The 25,286-nt window shown below is 45.2% G+C and overlaps 2 protein-coding genes across 2 annotated transcripts; both read left to right on the plus strand.

The window, feature by feature from the left end:
- Positions 1-2,733: 2,733 nt before the first annotated feature.
- LOC139262214 (ferritin heavy chain-like) lies at positions 2,734-11,421 on the plus strand. The gene is made up of 4 exons (XM_070877360.1): positions 2,734-2,835; positions 5,607-5,753; positions 10,831-10,956; positions 11,266-11,421. The coding sequence occupies exons 1-4, from the start codon at positions 2,734-2,736 to the stop codon at positions 11,419-11,421; spliced, it is 531 nt and encodes a 176-aa protein (XP_070733461.1).
- Positions 11,422-16,500: 5,079 nt separating this feature from the next.
- Positions 16,501-19,105, plus strand: LOC139262585 (ferritin, higher subunit-like). Its single transcript, XM_070877746.1, has 4 exons — positions 16,501-16,602; positions 18,038-18,184; positions 18,429-18,554; positions 18,950-19,105. The coding sequence occupies exons 1-4, from the start codon at positions 16,501-16,503 to the stop codon at positions 19,103-19,105; spliced, it is 531 nt and encodes a 176-aa protein (XP_070733847.1).
- The last annotated feature ends 6,181 nt before the right edge of the window (positions 19,106-25,286 follow it).

The following is a 25,286-nucleotide window of genomic DNA, read 5'->3' on the forward strand; positions in this document are numbered from 1 at the left end:
CTGTTCACCTCAACTGTGTTCTCCCTGTGGCCGAGGAGCTCCGTCCGGAGTCACAGTGTGTATTTCGTCCCCTACGGGTAACAACGGACATGATCTTTGTAGCACGCCAATTGCAGGAAAAATGCAGGGAGCAATGCCAGCCCTTATACATGGCATTTTTTGATCTTATAAAGGCCTTTGAGACTGTCGACCGTGAGGGCTTATGGAGCGTCCTCCCTCCATTTTGGATACCCCCAAAAGTTTATCAACATTCTTCGCCTGCTCCACGTCGACATGCATGCCGTGATCCTAATCAGCGGATTTGTTACAGACCCATTCCACGTCCGAAGCTGGGTCAAACAGGGCTGCTTCATCGCACCAAAGATTTTCTCAATCTTCCTCGCTGCCAACTCCACCTTACTGTCAACAAGCTTCCTGCTGGAGTGGAACTAAACTACAGAATCAGTGGGAAGCAGTTTAACCTATGCCCTCTCCAGACCAGTGCAAGACCACCCAAACCTCTGTCGTTGAACTGCAGTATGCGGACGACGCCTGCGTCTGCGCACATTCTGAGGCTGAACTCCAGGATATAGTCGATGTCGTCACTGAGGCATATGAAATCATGGGCCTTGCACTTAACATCCATAAGGGAAAGTGCCTCCATCACCTGTCTTCGCCGCACAGCACGGCCCCCCGGACATCAAGATTCACGGCGTGGCCCTCGACAATGTGGACCACTTCCCATACCGCGGGAGCCTCCTGTCAACAAAGGCAGACATCGATGCGGAGATTCAATATCGCCTCCAGTGCGCCAGTGCAGCCTTCAGCTGCCTGAGGAAAGGAATGTTCGAAGACCAGGCCCTCAAACCTACCACCAAGCTCACGCTCTACAGGACTACTGTATGGATCATAGGCATGGACGACTTACAGAAGGCACATCTCGTCGCTGGAGATATATCACCAAAGATGCCTCCGTAAGATGCTGTAAATTCCCTGGGAGGACAGATGAACCGACATCAGTGTCCTCGCGCAGGCTAACATCCCCAGCATTGAAGCACTAACCACATGCGATCAGCTTTTCTGGGCAGGCCACTTAGTCCACATGCCAGACATGAGACTCTCTAAGCAACTGCTCTATGAGGAACTCCTTTATGGCAAACGAGCCAAAGTTGAGCAGTGGAAACGTTACAAGGACACCCTCAAAACCTCTCTGATGAAGTGCGACAGCACCACTGATGCCTGGGAGACCCTGGCCAAAGTCCATCCTAGTTGGAAAAAGTGTATCCGGGAGGGCGTTGAGCTCTTCGAATCTCAACCCTGCGAGCGTGAAGAGGTCAGGCACAGAAGGAACGTGTGGTATATCAGTGCCACCCACCCACTTCCCCCGACGAATATCTGTCCCATTTGTGACAGGGTCTGTGGCTTTCATGTTGGACTGTTCAGCCACCAACGAACTCACTTTAGGAGTGAAAGCAAGTCTTCCTCGATGCTGAGTGACTGCCTATGATGATGGGTTCAGCTGCAGGTATTCCTCGCTCTGAGCTCAGAACTGCGCCAATGGTTAACACTCATCTGTGCCTTTTTATCTCTAGAATTGACTATTTCAATGCTCTCCTGCTGGCCTTACATGCTCCATAAACTTAAGCTTATCCAAAACTCTGCTGCCCGTATCCTAACACACACGTAGTCCCACTCACCCATGACCCCTGTGCTTGTGGACCATCATTGGCTCCCGGTCTGACAGCGCCTCAAATTCAAGATTCTTATCCTTGTATTAAATCCCACCATGGCCCCTCCCTCACCTCTTTTCCCAGCACATTGATAATATCGGTGCTGTTTCCTGCTCTCACAATAAACTGGAACATTTAATTCACTATGTTCCCAATTTCCACCCTTCACTCACCTTCACATGGTCCATTTCTGTCACTTCACTTCCCTTTCTCGACTTCTCTGTCTATCGCCTCAGTCTATCAGACAAATATCCAATGAGTTGTTTGGATGTTGCTTCAAACCCGCAGATACCTGCAAATGATCAACCTACTGAACAATCCAGAACTCTTAAAAAGACACTGAATCGCAAACAACAGAGGATTCAATGAACCTTTCCAGGTGGCCATTAACTGGTCCAGGCAGAGCACGGTCGATAGGGTGTTCTCTCTGTCTGCCTGCCTTTGTTCCGCGGCTATATCCGTGCCCGGGTATCCCTGGATTGGGAGCACGCGGTGTCTGCCGGTATGCTTGAGGCTTTCCGTCATCGGAGGGCACCAGAGGGAGGGGAGCGCAGCGTGGATACAAGGAAATAATGTAAATTTTTAAAGTTTTTATGCTAGTTGTGTCATAATGTGGATCTGACAGTTTATTCCCCCTTATAAAGGGAGCACTTATGGTTTAAGTGTTTCCGATAGCTGAATTAAAATGCCCAAAGAATAGAGAATCCAATTAAACCTGTGACTCTGGATATTTGACCTGTGTTTGAGGAAAGTTCGGACAATTGAGATCCTCATTGAGATGTCAGCCAATGATGCTCATTCTTCAAAGATCTGATTGGCTCTGGGAGTCCATCTCCCTCCTCCCTTTACTTGATTGGTGCTCTGAGAAGATACAACTTCTGATTGGGTATTGATGACTGTCACTCATCATCAAGAGTGCCACACCCTGGATTATCCCTCAGTATAAATATTGGAGTTTGATATTAGTGAAATGTTATCTTTGTACTTCTAAAAAGTTTTTACTTTGGAAAAATAAAATATTAAGATGGCTTCTCAAGTGTGTCAGAATTACCACAAGGACTCTGAGGATGCTGTCAACAAGCAGATCAACATGGAGCTCTATTCCTCCTATGTTTATCTCTCTATGGTGAGTTTTGTATTTTTTGCCACTTTACAATGGAGACTATGTAATGTGAATTTATGAAATCCTGTGCTGTACCCAGCCCACCTATTTCTCTCTTTCTGCCCACCTTCCCCCAGCCCTGAATCTATGCAGTGAGTTCACTTTAAAGCTATAATATGATCCAATTTATCTTAATTTGTATTTATTAACAAATTCTCTTTGTTTCTTGCAGCAGCTGTATCATCTGATTATTTTGATTCTTTTTTTTCCTGGGATCTTGAGCTTGATGAAGTTTATTTGGAATACATTCTGTACACAATGCAAGGAATTCAGAATTTGTATCCTCATTCTAAATCACTGCATGGATTTTCCTTACCTTGCTGGTTCAATGGGTGATGTCATAAAAATAAATCTAGGCCATTTCGGAGGGATGTCAGGAAGTATTCTTTCCCACCAGTGTGGTGGAAATCTGAAACACTTTCTTTCTCAGCCATCCCTCACCTCCACGGGGAGGATGGGAAGAAAGTGTTATAAATGTTTCTGCTTCCCTCCTGTTCCTAGTATTTCTTGCCACTAATTTTAAGTACCAGTTTGTATCCTTCTGTCTTTCCTCTAACTTTTTGCAATCATAAAGCAGATAGTTAATCATCAATTGTCTGTGCTCAGTGGACTCTCCCTTAACCCCTGTGACCTTCACCAAGCACCCTCAAATTCTGAGGGGTTCTCCTAACTTTTATTCTGTGGTCCCTGGTTCTCCTCTACAATGCTTTGATTTGTGTAGACTGTCAAATTAATGCTGCTTGTGGTAGTTTTAATTCCTTGGCATGAATGCAGCCAGTAAAACTCGGTTAGTTTTTCTTTTTTTTTTATATATGAATTCTGCATTGGGACTAGATCTAGTTTAGGCAGTTGCTTTTACTGCCTCTCAACTAGCCTGTACAAAATGTATTTGGGTTAATAAACAATTATTATTGGAGCATGCTACTGGTGACCAGGGTATAAATCTTGTGGCAATTCCTTCACCTAATTTCCAGAGCTACAATGAATATTGGGTGCCAAGATTCAGGTTCCAGTCTTAAGCATGTTCAATCAAAGCTGAATTGGTGATTATGGAGTGATGCAGCACAGGAGGCCATTCAGTCCATTGTGCCTTGCTGAATGTTGGGTGGAGCGATACAACTGTTTCCATAGCCTGCAAATTTTTCTAAATCACGTAAGAGGATGAGACTGGGGAATTAGTAATGGGCAACATAGAGATGGCAGAAAATCTGAACAAATATCTTGTGTCTGTTTTGACAGTGGAAGACAATAACATTCCAATGGTGGATAGTCAAGGGGCTATTGGGGGGAGGTACTTAATGCAATAACAATCACCTGAGGAAGTAGTACTCAGTAAGATAATTGGGCTCAATTATGTCCTGATGGCTTGCATCCTTGGGCCTTGAGAAGCAGGGATTGTGGATGTATTGGTTATAATTTACCAAAATTACCTGGATTCTGGGGAGGTCCCAGCAGATTGGAAAGCTGCAAATGTAATGCCCCTTTTTTTTTAAATAAAAAACTTTTGACCAGTTAGCCTAATATCTGATAGGGAAAATGTTGGAGTCCATTATTAACATCGCAGGGACATTTGGAAAAGCAAAATTTGATCAGGCAGAGTCGGCATGGATTTGTGAGGGGAAGTCGTGTTTGACAAATTTGCTGGAATTCTTTGAGGATGTAATGAACAGGGTGGATGAAAGTGAACCAGTGGCTGTTTTGTATTTGGACCTCCAGAAGGTATTTGAGAAGGTGCCACAAAAGATGACTGCACAAGATGAAAGTTCACAGGCTTTGGGGGTAATATATTAGCATTGATAGAGGATTGGCTAAAGAACCGAGTCAGGATAAATGGTTCATTCTCTGGTTGGCAACCAGGATCTAGTAGAGTGCCGCAAGGATCAGTGCTGGGACCCCAACTATTTACAATCTATATTACATTCTGTCCCTCCTTCCAAGTCGGTTATGTTGCCTAGTTTGTTCCTCCCAACTTTGTATCAGTAATGTGTGAGGAGAACACACTTCTGCAGAAGGACATAGGTAGGCTAAGTGAGTGGGCAAAAATTTGACTGTAGGAAAGTGAGGTCATGCACTTTAGCAGAACAAGAATCAAAGAGCAAATGTTTATTGAAATAGAGCAAGATTGCCAAGTGCCGCAGTACAGCAGGAGCGGAGGGGGGTGGGGTGTGGTGGGTGCCTCTACTCATTTGGAATTCAATAAGTTCACCACATTCTTAAGTGTATACGATTGAGGGGGCTTGACTGGGTGGATAGAGAGGATGTTTCCACTGATGGGGAAACTACAACTAGAGGGCATGATCTTAAAATAAGGGGCTGCCCATTTAGAACTGAAATATCTTGAGCGTTGTCAATCTGTGGAATTCACTGCCTGAGCTGTGGAAAGCTGAGACATTGAATAAATTTAAGACTGTAATACAGTTTCTTAAATGCTAAGGGGTTATGTGGGGATGAGTCCATGATCAGATCAGCCATAATCTTAAATGGTCGAACAGGCTCTGAGCTGTGTGGTCTACTCCTGTTCATATTTCTCAGGTTAGGTTTCCCTATGGCTGGAGCTGAGATTATCCAATGTATTTACCAGGTTAATTGAGTAGGTTCTAGTTTCCATAAATATACATACAAGTTCAGTGAGACTGAGCTCTTGAAGCAAGAAAAATGAGTTTGGCTTCATGTACAGTGCCCATGCTGATGGGTCTGCTATGCAATAATCAACTACTCTTCTGATCCCTCTGCAGTCCTTCTACTTTGACCGGGATGATGTTGCCCTGCGTCACTTTGCTGAGTTCTTCAAGGAGCAGTCACATGAGGAACGTGAGCATGCTGAGAAACTGATGGAATTCCAGAATCGGCGTGGAGGCCGAATCATCTTGGCAGACATCAAGGTTTGGCTCCATAAACGAGGGCCCTTCTGTTTGGCTTCCCTTAGACTGATTGTTCACAATACATTGTAAAGGAGTTGGTTCCAATTCCACAGGAACCAGCAATTTGGACAAACTGGTCCATGCTGGTGATCAGGCTCCAGATGTCGTCCTCCCACCTTGCTTTATCCAGCAACATGTCGTTCTAATCCTTTTTCCCTCATGTACTTATTTAGCTTCCCCTCAAATACATCTATGCTGTTCACCTCATAAATTTGACACCGTTAGTTGACTTAATGCAGTAATTCAATATTCTAACATATTGGTTCATGGTAACCTAAACTTCTGATTTCATTTTTTCATCCCTAATTTCCTTCAATACTGTCCTATTTACAAATGTGTTTTTACTGTTTGTACTATTACATATGTGCCACCAGAGGGCACTGCAGTCAGACTTGCAGGTTACCTGTACAGGTGCGCCAGGCGCAGTACAGAAGGCAGGTCACCAGGTGTGATCCTCACCACCTCGAGTTCCATTAAATAAAGTCCTGTCCCCTCAGTACAGATTCACATGAGGCATGTAGTGAAGTCAAGGTCACTCTGGACCTACACCTTTATTTCAAGCTCTGGAATGCTGCACTTGCCTGAGACCTGTCCTTGTATACCTGTCTCTTGCAAGTGCATCACTGGTGGTAAGGTATGCTGGTGGTTACAGGTCAATCTTATTCGTCATGTATAGTATGTTATATATAATCACCCTCCCCCCAAGGTCTTGTTGTCTTTATAGGTTCAGTCTCAGGTGGTCTGTGCTCTAGCATGGAGCGTCTGAGTTGTGGTTCAGTTGTTTGCCTTGGTGTCTGTTTTTCTTTGGGTGTGGTTGCTGGTATTTTGCCTGGGCTGTCTGTTGCGATTGCCCTTTCCTCAGGTTGTTCTCTCCATCTGTCCATCAGTTGTGATGCGAGTTCCACATTGTAGTCTGCCCCTCTGGTTCCACAGTGTTGTTGGTAAATCTAATTTTGACTTGGCCTACATGCCTCTGGCAGGTTTTGCCATTGTCCATTTGTACTACCAGTAGCCTGTTTCCTTCCTTGCCCGGTACTGTCCCTGCAAGCCATTTGGGACCCCTGCCATAGTTTAGTACAAACACTTTGTCCCCTATCTCATTCCATCTCCCCCTCGAATTTCTGTCATGCTATTCAATCAGCTTATGGCGCTTTGCCTCAACGATTTCATGCATGTCTGGGAGGATTAATGAGTGCCTTGTTTTTAAAGTCTTTAACATCAACAGTTGCACAGGGGGATCCCAGTCAATGAGTGCGGACGAGATCTGTATGCCAGCAGCAGTCGCGACAGGTGATCCTGTAGCATGCGACCTTGTATTTTAAGCATGCCTTGTTTAATGATTTGCACTCCTCTCTCCGCCTGGCTGTTGGAGGCCGGCTTGATGTGATTTATGCCATGGTCAATTAAAAAATCTTGGAATTCTGTGCTGGTGAAGCACGGACCATTGTCACTGACCAATATGTCAGGGATTCCGTGCATTGCAAACGTAGTTGCAAGGTTCTCCAGTGGTGAAGGTTCTCCAGTGGTCGATGTGCACCCGCGACCACAGTTTGGTAGGCCAGGGCCCAGGGGCTCAGGAGACCCTCCCTGGGGGCATTGCTGAGCTGGGCACAAATGGTGCACCTTCGTACGCAGAGCTCCAAGTCCGCGTCAACACCAGGCCACCAGATGTGGGATCTGGCTATGGCCTTCATAATGATCCCCGGGTGCTCGCAGTGGAGCTCCCAGACAAATGCCTCTCTGCCTCGCAGAGGCATGTCTACTCGGCTGCCCCACATCAGGCAGTCTGCTTGTAGTGATAGCTCATGCATGCGCCTGTGAAAGGGTTTAATTCCTCGGGGCAGTCATCGCGAGCCAGTCACCAGTTAGGACACATCTTTTTACGAAGGATAGTGTGGGGTCGCTGGCCGTCCAGGCTCTGATTTGGCGAACCTGTGGACTCCAAAGCATTGATTGCCATGACTATCTTCGTCCTCGTCATCAGACCCTTCCGTGGTCACCAGGGGTAGCCTGCTGATCGCGTCGGCACAGTTGTCTGTGTGCCTTATGGTATAGTCGTACGACGCCAGCATGAGTGCCCACTGTTGAATTCTCACTGGGGCGTTAGCGTTTATTGCCTTGCTCTTGGATGTGAGGGGCTTGTGGTCGGTTTCTAACACTAACTTCGCTCCGAAAAGGTATAGTGCATCTTTTTGACACTGTACACGCACGCGAGCGCCTCCTTCTCTACCATTCTGTACCCGCGCTCCGCACGCGAAAGTGACCTGGAGGCATAAGCTATGGGTTGTAATTTGCCCGCACTATTGACATGTTGCAAAATGCACCCGACCCCATACGCTGACTCATCGCATGTGAGAACTAGCTTTTTAAATGGATCAAAGACTCAAAACACTGTTGGAACACAGAAGGTTGTGTGCCTTTATTGAAGGTGCATCCCTGCCACCCCCAAAACCAATCACACCCCTTCCTGAGTAGCACATGGAGAAGCTCCAGCAGCGTGCTCAAGTTCTGCATAAAGTTCCCAAAATAATTGAGTAGCCTGAGAAAGGCGTGCAGTTCTGGGGCCTGGGTGCCAGGCGAATTGCTTCTGTTTTGGACACTATTGGGCAGATTCCATCAGTGGCAAACCTTCTGCCCAAAAATTCAACCACTGGTGCGAGAAACAGGCACTTTGATTTCTTGACTCATAGGCAGACCTGATCCAACCGCTTTCGTACTTCCTCCAAATTATGGAGATGGGAGTCGGTGTCCCTGCCCGTGATGAGTATGTCGTCTTGCAATACAACCGTCCCCGGGATGGATTTGAGTAGACTCCATGTTGCACTGGAATATGGCAGCTGCCGACCTGATACTGAATGGGCGTCGATTGTACATGAAAAGGCCTCTGTTAGTTGATGGTGAGTAGCTTGGATTCTTTGGTCAATTCTTGCATCATATATACAGATGTGAGCTCTAGTTTTGAGAAGTTTACCTGCAGCCAATGTGGCAAATAAGTCCTCCACTCTGGGCAGTGGGTACTGGTCCTGTAGGGAGACTCTGTTTATGGTAGATTTGTAGTCCCCACAGATTCGTACAGATCCATCAGACTTCATGACTGGGACGATGGGACTTGCCCAGACGCTAAATTCCACAGGTGATATAATTCTTTCCTGCAGAAGCCTGCCTAGTTCGTGTTCAATCTTTTCCCTCATCACACAGGGTACAGCTCTGGCCTTGTGATGGAGCGGTTGAGCATCCTGTGATGTAGATTTTGACTTTGGCCCCTTTGAAAGTGCCCACACCTGGCTGAAAGATGTTCAAATTGCTTTATAACTGTTGAGCAGGAGGTCCGTCCCTCTAATGACATAGCATGGACATCATCCCATTTTCAGCTTAGTTTTGCCAGCCAGCTTCTCCCCAGCAGTGCTGGGGGGTCTCTGGGGACAATTCACAGGGAAGTCTGTTCACTGTCCCTTTGTGTGTGACAGAGAGCATGGCGCTGCTGAGGACTAGTACGATTTCTTTGGTATAGGTCTTTAGTTTGGTGTCGACCCTTGAGTTTTGGTCTGTCTTTTATGCGGCCACAGTTGCTCAAATTGTTGAGGGCCCATGAGAGATTGACTCGCTCCTGTATCCAGCTCCATGTTGATGGGTATCCCATTGAGTCAGATCCTCATCATTTATAGGTGGCGTCCTGTTGTAGGAGCAGCGGCCCTGATCATGTTGACCCGCTGTACATCGGTGTCCCGGATACTGTCCCCACCGTCTTCTGGTCCGCTTTCCGACCCATCCGATTTGTATACCAGCCGAGCTGTTTTTTGCATAAGTGGGCGAAATGCCCTGTATATTCACAGTTCCTGCAAACAGCCTGCAGAAATTGACACCCCCTTGAGTGCCCACCCCCACACCTCCAGCACAGACCGCTTCCATTGTTCCCAAAGAATGAGCTGTGTCTGGCTGATCTCTTGAGCTTCTCTCAGTTTGTAGTTGATTGCTCGCATTGTGGGTTGATGTGTGAATGTCCTTTTCTGTGGCCCTTGATGGCTTCTTGTACCACTGCCTGCTGTCGAGAGCCTGTTCTCACAGTTTGGTCTGTGGGGGAGCAGCTTGTTTAATGCTGTGAACTACTTGTTCTGATATTTTGTTAGTTGTCGTACCTGCATTGTAAATCAACCTTGTTTCTTCTTCTCCCACCAAGAATGTCTGCAACCAGTGCTGCTGCCTCTAAGGTCAAGTTCTTGGTCTCTGAGCTTTTGGAATATGCCTGCTTGGCCTATTCCTTCAATGAAAAGTCTCTCAGCATTTCTCTCCTCAGTTCATCGGAGAACTCCCAGACTAGCCAACCTCAAGTTCTGCCACAAAGTTGGGTATGCTCTGGCCCACACAGCGTCTGTAGTTGTAGAACTTGTGTTTGGCCATGTGTCGGCTGCTTGCCAGCTTCAGGTCGTCTCTTACCAGTGTGCTCAATTCTTCAAATGACTTGGGTGCCAGCAGATCCTTCATTAAAGCGTATGTTTTCAAGCCACAGCTGGTCAAGAGATGAGCTCTTCTCTTGTCTGCTTTGTCGTCTCCTAACCAGTCTTTTGTTACAAAGCTTTGCTGGAGCCTTTCTATAAATCCCTCCCAATTGTCTCCAGCATTGTACTTTTCATCTAATCCGTTGTTTGCCATTCTGTAATCCCGTAACTTGTCGCCACTGTAAAGTCCTGTCCCCTCAGTACAGATTCTCACAAAGCATGTAGTGAAGTCAAGGTCACTCTGGACCTGTACCTTTTTATTTCACAGCTCTGGAATGCTGCACTTGCCTGAGACCTGTCCTTGTATACCTGTCTCTTGCAAGTGCACACCTGGTGGTAAGGTATGCTGGTGGTTACAGGTCATATCTTATCAGTCATGTATAGTATGTTAGGATACAGTTATATATAATAATGTAAGATATATGACACATTAAATGAACTAAGGTCACTACAGTTAAAGTACAATACATTGCCTCGTGGAGTCATTATCAGAGCATCTAAAGACAAAAAAAAACTTAGTTTAATCTGACTTTCCTCTTCAGAAACCAGAGCAGGATGAGTGGAGCAATGGTCTGGAGGCCATGCAGAGAGCTCTGCAGATGGAGAAGAATGTGAACCAGAGTCTGCTGGATCTGCACAAACACTCCACTGGGAGCACTGACCCTCATGTAAGTTTCCCAATGCTTCAATGTGGGCTTTTGGTTAAGTTGCTGTCCTTGAACTTAATTTAAAAAGATCTCTGTGCCCAATAGCTTTGTGTTGGGTCTATTTCAGGGAAGATTTTGTAAGTGTCTGATCCCAGAACATTTTTGTAAAGCAAGTTTTCATCTAAATGATGCAGTAATTCCATCAATTTCAATTGCACCACTTAACTATCCTTGAGTCCAAGAGGACTAAAATCCCAACTCTCAAGCAGTAAGCTCCAATGTTCCTTGATATCTGCTACTGGCCATAACTCCTTTCTGTTTCTCCTTCAGTTGTGTGACTTCCTGGAGACCCACTACTTGGATGAACAAGTGAAGATGATCAAGAAGCTTGGAGATCACATCACCAACCTGAAGAGACTGGGAGCCCCTGAGAATGGCCTGGGAGAGTACCTGTTTGATAAGCACACCTTGGGGGAGAGTGACTGATGCTTCTGATCAGTACTCTTGTTTATACAATATGTGTGAGACTCTGTCCTACATAAAATGATGGATTTGTACAGGCTGAGACCTGGGCTCTTGATGTGAAATGTAATCAACTGTAAATAAACTGTTCAATATTGGACTGGGTTTTGTCTCCTTGCAATTAGTGGTTGCTTATTTTCCATTTACTGTAACTTGTTTGCAGCACAAGTATTGCACTAGGCTATGCAACAATCATACATTGGCCTCCTGTGCTGTAACCACTCAGCTGGCTCTCCAAGAGCACTTCAGCTCGTCCTACTCCCTTGCATTTTCCCTGTTGCCCTGCAATGTTTTTCCTTCATGTACTTGTTAAATCCTATGATTGAAAATGTCTTCACCACCCTCTCGGACAGTGCAATCCAGATATTAACCACTCATTGCATAAAAGTTTATCCTCGTGTCAGCTGTGGTTCTTCTGCCAATTGTCTTAAATTTGTGTCTGCTGGTTCTCGTCCCTTCTACCAGTGTTAATAGTCCTATAATTTTGCTCGTTGCTGGGGTAATTTCAATCTATTGACAGTTATATTCATAAAAACATAAATAAGAGCAGTTGTTGTCCATTTTGGTTCTGTAAAGACTGCACCACCATTAAATATGATCATAACTAATCCTTTACCACCACCATGTTCATGCTTTTACCCCATCGCCCTTGATGCCTTTTGTATCAAGATATCTCACATCCTTAAATATATTCAGCAATTGGGCTCCACTGCCTTCTGCAGTCAATACTTCCCCAGTTTCCCCATCCTGAGTGAAAACATTTATTATCTTTGTGCTAAATTTCCTACAGCATATTCTGAGCCTGTGACTTTTTATTCTCAACTTCCCAGCAAAGGGCTACTTCCTCCCCACATCCAATCTCTCCAAACCAGTCTGAATTTTATGATTTAATAAGATCCCCTTTCACTCTTCTGGTGAATACAGGCCTGGTCAAGCTATTCTCTCGTCATACGACAATCTTTCCATCCAAGGAATCAGTCTGGTGGAACTTCGCTGCGCTCTTAAGGAGACCCAAACCTGTGCACAATACACCAGGTGTAGTTTCACCAAGGCCATGTATAATTGTAGTAAGACATTCTTGCTCCTGCACTGTGGAAAAATTGTAAATATTAAATTTGGTTTCCTCCTCCAAATCTATTTAGAAATGTGATTAGTTGGGGCCCAAGCACCGATCCCTGTGGTATCCCACTAGTCACGACTCACCACCCAGGAAAAGACCTGTTTGTTCCGACTGTGTTTTCTATCAATTAACCAATTTTCAATCCACAGTATATTACCCCCAATCCCATGTGCTTTAATTTTGCGCACTAACCTCTTGTGGGACTTTATCAAAGGCCTTCTGAAAATCCAAATACACGACATCCACTGGTTCTCCCTTATCTAATCTCAGTTACATCCTCGAAAAAAACTCCAGTAGGTTTGTCAAACACAATTTTCTTTTCATAAATCCATATTGACTTTGTCTAATCCCGTTGATAGTTTCTAAGTGTCCCTTTATCACATTCTACTAATGTTAGGCTAACCGGGCTGCAGTTACCTGTTTTCTTTCTCCTTCCTTTTTAAAATAGTGGGGTTACATTTGCCACCCTCCATTCTGCGGCAACTGTTCCATAATCTGTAGAAATTTGGACGATGATAACCAATGCAACCACTATTTCCATGGCTACCACTTTTATTCCTCTGGGATGCAGATTATCAGGCCCTGGGGATTTATCAGCTTTCAGTCCCATTAGTTTCTCCAGCACTATTTTCTGACTAATAATCATTACCTTTAATTTCTCTTGCTCACGAGATCCTTAGTTCCCTAGCATTTCTGTGATGTTATTTGTGTCCTCTTCTGTAAAGACAGAACCAAAGTATTTAATTGTTCTGCCATTTCCTTGTTCCCCATTATAAATTATCCCATTTGTGACTGAAAAGGACCTACATTTGTCTTCACTAATCTTTTTCTTTTTACAGACTGGGAGAAACTTTTACAGTCGGTTTTTATGATCCTTGCAAGTTTAGTCTCACACTATTTTCCTCCTCTTAAACAATCTCTTGGTCCTTTTTTGCTGAATACTAAATTGCTCCCAATCCTCAGGAGTGCTACTTGTTCTGGCAACTTTGTATGACTCCTCTTTGGATCTAATACTATCCTTATATTCTTGTGTAAACCATGGTTGGGCCACTTTTCCTTTTGTGTTTCTGCAGCAGAAAGGAATGTATAATTGTTGCAATTCATGCATTCGTTACTTAAATGTTAGCCATTGACTATCCACCATCATGCCTTTTAATGACTCTTCCCAATCTATCATAGCCATTCCTCATACCTTCATAGTTTCCTCTGTTTAGATTTAGGACCTAGTTTTGGATTGGACAAATTCACTTTCAATCTTCATAAAGAATTCAATTATGTTATGATCATTCTTCCCTAAAGGACCCCGCACAAAAAGACTATTAATTAACCCCTTCTCATTGTACAATACCCAATCTACGATAGGTATTCAGACATGTTGAAGATCTAATTTCAATTGTACGTATATGTAACGACTCAAAAATCTGGTTCCTGTAAACTCACTCAGGTGCAACATCATCCATCTTTATTCCAGCCCAAGAGTGCCAGTGTGACAAAGACACCCAGCTTATATACAGGTGATCAAGCACACATGCCACGTGTGTCCAGCCCGATGATCTCCGACCGCGGCGCCCTCTGGTGTCTTGTGACTCCCAAGCATTAATACATAAGAGTATATCTTGCAAATTCTATTCATGCATTTCAATCTAGCGTTGCAACGCTATAATACAACAAGTGAAAATGTTCACGTTTGTTCAGCCACATAAGGCAGTGAGACCACAGGTACATTTTAGTGTCTTAAAGGAGGCAGAGAGGTTTACATAATAACATGCTATGCAATTTGGCACCTCGAGCCTGTTCCGCCATTCAGTAAAATCATGACTGGTCCGATCTTGGTCTCAATACTTTCCTGCCTGTTCCCCATTACCCTTGACTCCGCTATTGTTCAAAAATCTATCTATCTCCACCTTAAATGTATTCAATGACCCTGCCTCCACACACGCGCACACACACACAGACACACACAGTACTGAGTGAATGCCGCACTGTCAGAGGGGCAGTACTGAGGGAGTGCCGCACTGTCAGAGTGGCAGCACTGAGGGAGTGCCGCACTGTCAGAAGGGCAGGACTGAGGGAGCGCCGCACTGTCAGAGGGGCAGGACTGAGGGAGCGCCGCACTGTCAGAGGGACAATACTCACAGGATTCTTCACTGTCGGAGGAGCAGCACTAAGGGATTGCCACACTGTCTGAAGGGCAGTACTGAGGGATTGTTGTACAGACTCATGTTTGATTCAGGTTGGTCAACTGTGCTCATTGGTGGCATCTCCCCCGAAAGGGTAGTGCCTGTGGTGTGATTGGTGGCTCTGGATCTGAATCACTGCCGCACTCTCTGCCCCATCTAAAGCAGAGTTTTAATCCAAGGGAACACCTCTCATCAGCTCATCCAGGACTGAACCACTTCTGCACTGAAATCAGACGTCACGGCTTTGGATCTCTGGGATACACCAGCACGAAGGTCAATGACCAGAGGGGAGAGATGAGGACGATTATTTTAACGCAGCGAGTTGTTGTGATCCGGAACGCGTTGCCTGAAAGGGCGGTGGAATCAGATTCAACAGTAACTTTGAAGAGGGAATTGCATATACACTTGACAAAAGTTGCAGGGCTATGGGGAAGGAGCTGAGGAGTGGGACGAATTGGATCGTTCTTCCAAAGTGCCTGCACAGGCACGATGGGCCGAATGGCCTCTTTCTGTGCTGATAGAATCTATGATGAGCCAGACAGTTAGAGCATATCTGAGCCTCATCATTTCAATCAGATTTAAATATTCATCATTTCAATCAGATTTAAATATTCTTTCGAGTCACTGAAAACCTACTGTAAAAGGACACGTCTAACACATCAAATTGAGGGGCAGGAAAAGACCAGCTGGTCCATCAAGCCTGCCCCAAAACATGCCGGAGCAAATCATAGAATCATAAAATGTGTACAGCACAGAGGGAGGCCATTCGGCCTGTCGAGCCCGTGCCGGCTCTCTTCGAGAGCACTTCAGCTAGTCCCACTCCCCCGCCCTTCCCCTGCAACCCTGCTATTAATTTTTCCTTCAGGTACTTATCCAATTCCCTTTTGAAAGCCACGATTGAGTCTACCTCCACCACCCTCTCGGGCATTGCATTCCAGATCCCAACCATTCGCTGTGGAAACATGTTGACTTTGGTTCTTTTGCCAGTCACTTTAAATCTGTGTCCTCTGGTTCTCGACCCTTCTGCCAATGGGAACAGTTCCTGTCTATCAATTCTGTCCAGACACCTCATGATTTTGAATCCCTCTATCAAATGGAGATGTGGGTGACAATGTGTTCAGTAATGTTCACTCCCTCTCATTCTCACTCAATATATTGAATTTTACCAGACATCATTCCATGAGAATAAAAATGAAAGATTGTTGATGCCCCCATGTAGCCAATCCTCAGACACATGCCCATTCTCTGTATTCGAACTGGGGGCAGTTCACACCACCCACAGGATGGAATTCCCATTCCACTGGCCAATGCTTGGTTTGTAAATGCACCAAGACGATTTGATTGCTTTGAATATTGTCTCAGTGCCACAGAAACTTGCAAGTAACAAACTTCGCCAGATTATGAAAAACCCCTTTGGCGAAAGTAGAAAATTATAATTTCATTCAAGTGAGAGCGTTAAACAACGGCACACTTTTAGATTTGAAGACGTTCAAGGAACCCAAAGGCAGTGACATCACCAAGACTGATCTCCCCCAGACCCCTCCTACAAATCCCCTCTCCTTTGTTAATTGGTGCCTCAATTCAGGGAAGATTCCTGATTGGCTCTGAGGGATTGTCAATCATCATTGGTGATGTCATACCCTGTTTGAATGCAGCTGTTCCAATAGTATAAATACAGGAGCTTGTACAAGACAGTATGAGTTTCAGAACTGTGCAGAGGATAGTGAAATATAGATAGTGAAGATGGCCTCCCAAGTGTGTCAGAACTACCACAAGGACTGTGAGGCTGCTGTCAACAAGCAGATCAACATGGAGCTCTGTTCCTCCTATGTTTATCTCTCCATGGTGAGTTGTGTATTCCTTGTTGCTGCATTCTGAAAAGTTGTTAATTCTCCAGTTCAATGAATTGGCTTTATGTTGTATTCCTCTGGACTTCCTTCCCTGGGGGAGCAGAATCTTTGGGCAGTGAGAACTTCAGGTGTGTAATACAGGGGTTCTTGTTGAGTTCATGGACTGCTCCCGACAGCAGCTGCCCTCTATTGAGGTTTAATATTGGAAACCAGCTCAGCTGCTGCCTGAGTGTGTGACAGAAGAGCACAAACCTGGTTAGGGGCCTGTTGCCCTGAAACAATGTTCAGTTTCAGGTGGGGGACTGCAGTGAGTGACATGTGGGTAGGTTCTCACTAGTGCTCTCATTAATTGGAGGTGATGTACTGAGAATCCTGCTGTTGGAGCCCTGCTCACTGCTGAGATCTCTTGCACTATTGTTGTGTAAACTACTGGAGTGGAGGATTTTTCTCACTCCATGTCCAAACTTTGATTAGAATGGAAGAATCATCATTTCTATAATGCCTTTCACTACCTTGGAATATCCCAAGTGCTTTGTAGCCAATGAAGGAGTTAAGTGTAGTTACCTGTTATGTGGGAAATGCAGCAGCCAATTAGTGCACAGGATGCTCCCACAAACTGAAATGAGATAATGATCAGATCATCTGTTTTCATGGTGTTGGTTGAGGGATAAATATTAGCCAGGACACTGCAGAGAGCTCCCTGCAGTAGTATTTAGAACATGGCGAAGGCTTGAGGAACCAATGGCTGACTCCTGTCATTCACTCAGATCATTGCTAATCTTGTACCTCAACTCCACCTCCTGCACTGTCCCCATATCCTTTGCTATCCAAAAGTCTATTGCTCTTGAATATACTCTGACTGGAATTCTCTACTCCAGGAGTTGTGGAGGCTCAAAGAGTCATCACATTGAGTTTAGAAATTCCTCCTCATCTCAGTCCTCAATGACCCCTGGTTCTTGACTGTCCAGCAAGGGGAACCATCCTCCCTGCATCCAATCCTTCAAGTCCTGTAAGAATTTTGTACATTCCTAATGACCTCACCTCTCATCCATCGAACCTTGAGAATAGAGGCTCAGTCTGCTCAATCTCTCCTCCTTGATCTTTCACATGCACCTGATGACTGACACACTCTTGTGTGAATGACCAGAAAGTAGAGGAGGTATTGCTTATCCAGGAGTAGAATTTAGTTTGACTGGACATTAAATATAATCCTGAACTTTAGTTTTATATGTTCAACCAGCAACGGAAAAACTTTCATCGTACTAATGGGGAGCTGAGGCTCAACTCCAATTGATGAAGTCAATGGCATTTTGCTAGTTTGCAAATGCTGTCTATCTTTTAAGAATTCATTCACTCGGGGGGGAAAAATAACTCTTGCATTGTATATGAAAATCAAGGTCTAAATAGGCTGTCTTAATTTCTCTCTGCAGTCGTTCTACTTTGACCGGGATGATGTTGCCCTGTGTCACTTTGCTGAGTTCTTCAAGGAGCAGTCACATGAGGAACGTGAGCATGCTGAGAAACTGATGCAATTCCAGAATCGCCGTGGAGGATGGATCATCTTGTCTGACATCAAGGTTTGGTTCAATTATTTAGTGGCCTTCTGTCTGGATACCCTTCGACCTGATTGATTCAAATACCTCCTAAAGCAATTGATTTCATGGTTGTGGTAGTGGAATTCAGTCATTCTATATTCCTGTGACATTGTTTATGGTAAAATGGACTTCTGGTTGCTTTTTTTAAATCCTATTTTCCTTTGTATTGTCTTTTGTATTTTGTTTGTTCCATTGTAAGTGAACTGCCTATGAATTTCCTCTTCAGAAACCAGAGCAGGATGAGTGGAGCAATGGTCTGGATGCGATGCAGAGAGCTCTGCAGATGGAGAAGAATGTGAACCAGAGTCTGCTGGATCTGCACAAAATCTCCACTGGGAGCACTGACCCTCATGTAAGTTCCTCATGTGGGTTTCTGGGCAACTTGGAGGTGGTGGAACATTGCTATCCTTGAGCTGTTTCAAAAGTGCTCCATGCCCAATAGCTTTGTTTTTAAGAGGGGGGGGGGTGGTCTCTCTTGGGTTCTTCAGGGGGTGGGGGAGAGGACCATGAAGTTGGCCTACTGTGGACATTGAGACATAAATGGGTCCCAATGTTTCCAGGATCTAAGCTCACATTGTACAGTAGCTACTGGATCATTGGAGCAAATGTACATCAATTTCAATTGCCCTACCTGATCCTTCTCCACTCTGAATTAAAATCCTAACTTTGGGGGGTGGGTGGGGGGGGGGATGCTCTGAGCCTTGATATCTGCTACTGGCCATAACTCATTTCCCTCTTCTCTTTCAGTTGTGTGACTTCCTGGAGACCCACTACTTGGATGAACAGGTCAAGATGATCAAGAAGCTTGGAAATCACATCACCAACCTGAAGAGACTGGGAGCCCCTGAGAATGGCATGGGAGTGTACCTTTTTGACAAGCACACTTTAGGGGAGAGTGACTAAACTGACTGGGATCAAGCTTTGTGTTTAGTACTTGCATTTATATAATCAGGCCCATATACTGTCGGGAATGAAGGCTTGTGACTTTGTGCAAAAAGAGCTGAAACCCACAACAGTAAATAAACTGTTTAACATTGGGCTGTGTTTTGTCACCTTGTAAATTTGAGTGGTTACTTATTTTTCATTTAACATAACTTGATTTCCATCAAACAAGAATTACACTGACCTGTGCAACATTTATATGGGATTCAGTCCTATGAAATGTGTTTTCCCCTTGTGTAATGTCTATGTATTGACTGGGCCATTCAGGCACCTGTTATAAGATCTAAAATGTTCAATGGTGTGTTTGGACAACTGACAGTCCCATGGCATATTGGCCCAGTGCCCAAAAGTCTGGGCAGAGGTATGTATTGATAAGGTACAGAGATGTTTAGGAAGGCATGTCTAGAGCTTGGGACTGATAAGCTGTATCCAATGATCTGCCTTTGTACAAATGACAATTCAATCCAACAAGATGTAACATCTGCTAAACTCAGGGCCAATTTGCCAGTAATTCATTGTTGCACCATTTCAGTCCAATGAAGAAAAAGTCCTGGATTAGCTTCCTAGTTAGTCTATCTGCCTCGTGAATGAACAGCAGTTTGTATTCAATAGCTGCAACAGATCCTCTTCAGTTATGCAGGTCGTTCAGTAATGGGACTCATCACTGCTGCTTTAGGCTTGCTGTTAAACTTTGTAGGCAGAAAAGCAATATCTCAGCACACTGAACTCTGGGCACTACAATTGGGTGAGGAGGGAAAGCAACAGCTGGCATTAGCTTGCTGTCATAGCTTCAGTGCTTCGTGTGGATACCCTAGTCGTTCTTGGACAGCTTCTCTTCCGTCTGCTCCCCTAATGGTTGAATAACTTGCCAACACAACCTCCATTCAAACATGAATAAGGTATTGCAAGACTAACGATACTCCAACGACATTTAATACTTGGGGAAGGTGTAAATGTATTTAATTCCACAAAGCAAAAGGAACAAGATGTTAAACCGATTTCTGGCCACAATGCCGAAGTACTCAATTTATAAGCCCATCAATTTTTTTTTTTTTGTTAGTAATGAAATTCACAGTGGTACTATCACCCTGGATTCGATCTCCATTTCTCTCCTCCGTGGCTATGAATGGATACAAATGGTATTGCTGCAGCTCCAATAATCCAGTATTTACTAGTTATTTTTAGTAATTTAACTGTGTTGAGTGCAATTAAATAGCCATGTACAGACATTCCAGGTTAATGTCTTGGCAACACTCCAGCGCCTTTTGGCTATCGATGTTACAAAATGTCATATATTGATGAGCCACAGTTCCACGAGTTGGCCTGGGTTTGCGTGCTGATGGGTTTGATAGCTTCATGTATCAACAAATCTCCAGCTCACTCGATGTGAAACTTTACAGGTGCTCGTGTTTTAAGAATTACTTACAATTTACAGCTCAGGAAAAAGACCATTTGGGCCAACTGGACCATGCTGTGGTTTATGTTCCATGTGAAACTTGTCCCACCCCACTTCATCTAGACCTATTAGCATATCCTTCTATTCCTTTCTCCTTGTGTTTATGTAGCTTTCCCTTAAATGCATCTATGCTCTTTGCATTCAGAGTTATTACTGCGGGTAGCTCAGTAAACGCACCGCTGCTGCTGTGGATTTTCTGTTCAGCTGTGTGGGTAAAGAAGTGAGTAACAGCTATAAAGATCCGCAATGTTTGAGCTCGAGGACAGCATTTATTGTCCGTCACTGATTGCCTTTGAGAAGGTGCTGGTCAGCCATCTTCTGGAACCGCTGCAGTCTTGTGGTGAAGGTACTCCAACAGTGCTTTTCGGGAGGGAGTTCCTGGATTTTGCCGCAGTGACGAAAAAGGAATGGTGATATATTTCCAAGTCAGGTTGGTGTGTAACATGGAGGTGAACTTGCAGGTGATAGTATTCCCAAACTTCTGCTGCCCTTGTCCTGCTAATTGCTAGAGCTCGTGGGATGGCTTGTGCTGCTGAAAAAGCCTTGGCGAGTTGCTGCAGTGCATCTTGTCGATGGTACACACTGCAGCCATGGTGCACCGGTGGTGGAAGCAGTGAATGTGGAAGGTGGTGGATGGGATGCCAATCAAGCGGCCTGCTTTGTCCTGGATGGTGTCGAGCTTCTTGATGATTGCTGAAGCTGCACTCAGCCAGTCAAGTGGAGAGTATTCCACCACACACCTGACTTGTGCCTTGTCGATGCTGGAAAGACGTTAGGTGTCAGGAGGTGAGACACTCACCGCAAAATACCAAGCCTCTGGCCTGTTCTTATTACCAGACTTTTTATGCGGCTGGGCGAGTTCAGTTTCTGATCAGCGATGACCCCCAGGGGTTAATGCTGGGGAATTCAGCGGCAGTGAATGTTAAGGGCAGGTGGTTAGACTCTCGCTTTTTGCAGATAGCCATTGCCTGGCACTTGTGTGGTGCCATTGTTACTTGCCCATTATCAGCCCCACACTGAATGTCATCCAGGTCTTGCTGCATGTGGGCATGGACTGCTTCATTTTCTGATGTCTTGCAAATGGAACAGAACACTGTGTAATCATCAGCAAACATTCCCACTTCTGGCCTTTATGATGGAGGGAAGTTCATTGATGAAGCAGCTTAAGATAGTTGGGCCAAGGACACTGTCCTGAGGTATTCCTGCAGAGATGTCCTGGGGCTGAGATGATTGACCTCCAACAACCACTTCCTTTGTGCTAGATATGAGTCCAGCTCATCGAGAGTTTTCGATATTCGCATCGACTTCAATATTGCAAGGGCTACTTGATGCCGCACTCCATCAGATGCTGCCTTGCTGTGAAAGGTAGTCACTCTCACCTCACCTGTAATTCAGCTCCTTTGTACATGTTTGGACCAAGGCTGCAACGAGATCAGGAGCTGAGTGGTCCTGGCACAACCCAAACTGGGCATCGGTGAGCAGATTATTGTCGACAAAATCTTCCCTCACTTTGCTGATGATTGAGTGTAGACTGATGGGGTGGTAATTGGCCTGAATGGATTTGTCCTGCTTTTTCTGGACAGGACGTACCAGAGCAGTTTTTCACATTGTTGGGTAGATGCCAGTGTCTCTGTGCTGGAACAGCTTGGCTAGAGGTGTGGCCATGAATTTACAGATTGTGGTGCAATACAATTCTGCAGTTGCTGATGACCCACAGTGCCTCATAGATGCCCAGTTTTGAGCTGCGAGATCTGTTTTGAATCTATTCCATTTAACACTGTGGTCAAGCCACTCACCACGAAGGAGGGTGTCCTCAGTGTGAAGACAAGACTTTGTCTCCACAAGGACTGTATGGTGGTCACTGCTACCAATGCTGTCATGGACAGATGAATCTGTGACAGGTAGATTGCTGTGGACAAGATCAGTAAGTTTTTCCCTTGTGTTGATTCTCTCACCATCTGTCGGAAGCCCAATCTGGATGCTATGTCCTTCCGGACTCAGCCCGCTTGCTCAGTGCTACCGAGCCCCTCTTGGTGATGGACATTGAAGCCGATTGCTATATCAGTGCTTCTTCCAAGTGGCCTTCAACATGGAGGTGTAGTGATTCATCAGCTGAGCGCGGGTGGTAGGTGGTAATCAGCAGGATTTTCCATGTCCAAGCTTGACCTAAACCCATGAGACTTGATAGGGTCCAGATTAAATGTTCAGGACTCTTACCGCTACTCCCTCCCGACTGTATACCACTGAGCCGCCACTTCTGGTGTGTCTGCCCTTCTGGTGGGACAGGACATACGCAGGGATGGTGAAGGAGGAATCTGGGACATTGGCTGAAAGGTATGATTCTGTGATTATGACTATGTCAGCTGTTGCTTGACTAACCTGTGGGACAGCTCTCCCCATTTAGGCACAAGATACCAGATGTTAGTGAGGAGGACTTTGCAGGGTCAACTGGGCTGGGTGTACCATTGTCATGTCAGAAGCCGGTACTGAGGTCAATGCCGGGTTGTCCATCCTCTTTTATTCTAATTAATGTTTCTCGTAATGGTTTGTTATAACTGATTGAAATGGCCTAGCAAGCCGGAGGGCAGTTAAGACTCAACCACATTGCTTTGGGTTTGGAGTCATATCGGCCAGATTTCCTTCCCGAAGGACATTACTGAAGCAGATTGGTTTTTATGACAAGCCGATAGCTCCCTGGGCAACATTACTGATACTAGCTTTTTATTCCAGATTTTAATTTAATTAACTGAATTTCAATTCCCCAGCTGCCGTGGTGGGACTTTGGATCATTAGTCCAGGCCTCTGGATTACTCGTCCAGTAACATAACCACGATGTTACCGCACTCTTTGCATCTCTCAATGGCACTTTTGGAGTATAGATGTCACCACAATTCATACATTGATGAGTCACAATTCTACAAGTCATGTTGGGTTTTGCGTGCTGATGAGTTTCATGGCTTCATGTTTCAGATAAAACAAATTCTTCAGCTCACTCGATGTGAAAAACTTTACAGATGTCCTTGTTTTAATAATTACATAGAATTTACAGCACAGAAAAAGGCCATTCAGCCTGGCAAATTGCAGTGGTGAGCGGTCCTTCTTGAACGTAAAACACATCGAGGATGAGGTGAGGAAACGAATGGGACAAGATCGATTTAATAGTCTTTCAATCATGAGCATGGAGAGCGAAGTACTGAGAGGACTTGACTTCACACACTGAGCCTCCTCCCAACTTCATTTAACCCGATCAGCATATCCTGCCAATCCTTCCTCCCTCATGTGTTTATCCAGCTTCACCTTAAACGCGTCTATGCTTTTTGTCTCAACTATTCCTTTTGATAGCGAGTTAAACATTCTGAACACTCTCTGAGTAAAGAAGTTTCTTTGAAGTCTCTCTTAGATTATTAATTATAACTTTCTGTATAATTCTACGGAGATCAGAACTTTGCACCATACTCCAAGTGTTGTCTAGCCAAGGTTCTGTATAAACTTAACATGCTGCACAGGGATGTGGTTCAGTTCACCTCAACCGTGTTCTCCCTGTGGCCGAGGAGCTCCGACCGGAGTCACAGTGCGTATTTCATCCCCTACGGGTAACAACGGACATGATCTTTGCAGCACGCCAATTGCAGAAAAAATGCAGGGAGCAGCGCATTTATACATGGCATTTTTCGATCTTATAAAGGCCTTTGAGACTGTCGACCGTGAGGGCTTATGGAGCTTCCTCCCTCCATTTTGGATACCCCCAAAAGTTTATCAACATTCTTCGCCTGCTCCACATCGACATGCGGGGTCAAACAGGGCTGCTTCATCGCTCCAACGCTTTTCTCAATCTTCCTCGCTGCCAACTCCACCTTACTGTCAACAAGCTTCCTGCTGGAGTGGAACTAAACTACAGAATCAGTGGGAAGCAGTTTAACCTATGCCCTCTCCAGACCTGGTCCAAGACCACCCAAACCTATGTCGTTGAACTGCACTATGCGGACGACACCTGCGTCTGCGCACATTCTGAGGCTGAACTCCAGGATATCGTCGCTGCAGTCACTGTGGCATATGAAATCATCGGCCTTATACTTAACATCCAAAAGGGAAAGGTCCTCCACCAGCCTGTCTTCGCCGCACAGCACGGCCCCCAGACATCAAAATTCACGGCGTGGCCCTCGACAATGTGGACCACTTCCCATACCGCGGGAGCCTCCTGTCAACAAAGGCAGACATTTATGCGGAGATTCAATATCGCCTCCAGTGCGCCAGTGCAGCCTTTGGCTGCCTGAGGAAAGGAGTGTTCGAAGACCAGGCCCTCAAACCTACCACCAAGCTCACGCTCTATAGGGCTGTAGTAATACCACCCTATTGTATGGATCAGAGGCATGGACAACTTACAGAAGGCACATCCAGTCGCTGGAGATATATCACCAAAGATGCCTCCATAAGATCCTGCAAATTCCCTGTGAGGACAGACACACCGACATCAGTGTCCTAACACTGGCTAACATCCCCATCATTGAAGCACTAACCACATGTGATCAGCTTTGCTGGGCAGGCCACTTAGTCCACATGCCAGACATGAGACTCCCTAAGCAACTGCTCTATGCGGAACTCCTTTATGGCAAACGAGCCAAAGTTGAGCAGTGGAAACGTTACAAGGACACCCTCAAAACCTCTCTGATGAAGTGCGACAGCACC

The sequence above is a fragment of the Pristiophorus japonicus genome, chromosome 4 (assembly GCF_044704955.1).
Source record: "Pristiophorus japonicus isolate sPriJap1 chromosome 4, sPriJap1.hap1, whole genome shotgun sequence".
Lineage (NCBI taxonomy): Eukaryota > Metazoa > Chordata > Chondrichthyes > Pristiophoridae > Pristiophorus > Pristiophorus japonicus.

Coding starts and splice junctions, on each gene's coding strand:
- LOC139262585 (XM_070877746.1), top strand. CDS start 16,501: ATGGCCTCCCAAGTGTGTCAGAACTACCACAAGGACTGTGAGGCTGCT. Junction 16,603..18,037: donor CCTATGTTTATCTCTCCATG/GTGAGTTGTGTA, acceptor TTCTCTCTGCAG/TCGTTCTACTTTGACCGGGA. Junction 18,555..18,949: donor CTGGGAGCACTGACCCTCAT/GTAAGTTCCTCA, acceptor CTTCTCTTTCAG/TTGTGTGACTTCCTGGAGAC.
- LOC139262214 (XM_070877360.1), top strand. CDS start 2,734: ATGGCTTCTCAAGTGTGTCAGAATTACCACAAGGACTCTGAGGATGCT. Junction 2,836..5,606: donor CCTATGTTTATCTCTCTATG/GTGAGTTTTGTA, acceptor ATCCCTCTGCAG/TCCTTCTACTTTGACCGGGA. Junction 10,957..11,265: donor CTGGGAGCACTGACCCTCAT/GTAAGTTTCCCA, acceptor TTTCTCCTTCAG/TTGTGTGACTTCCTGGAGAC.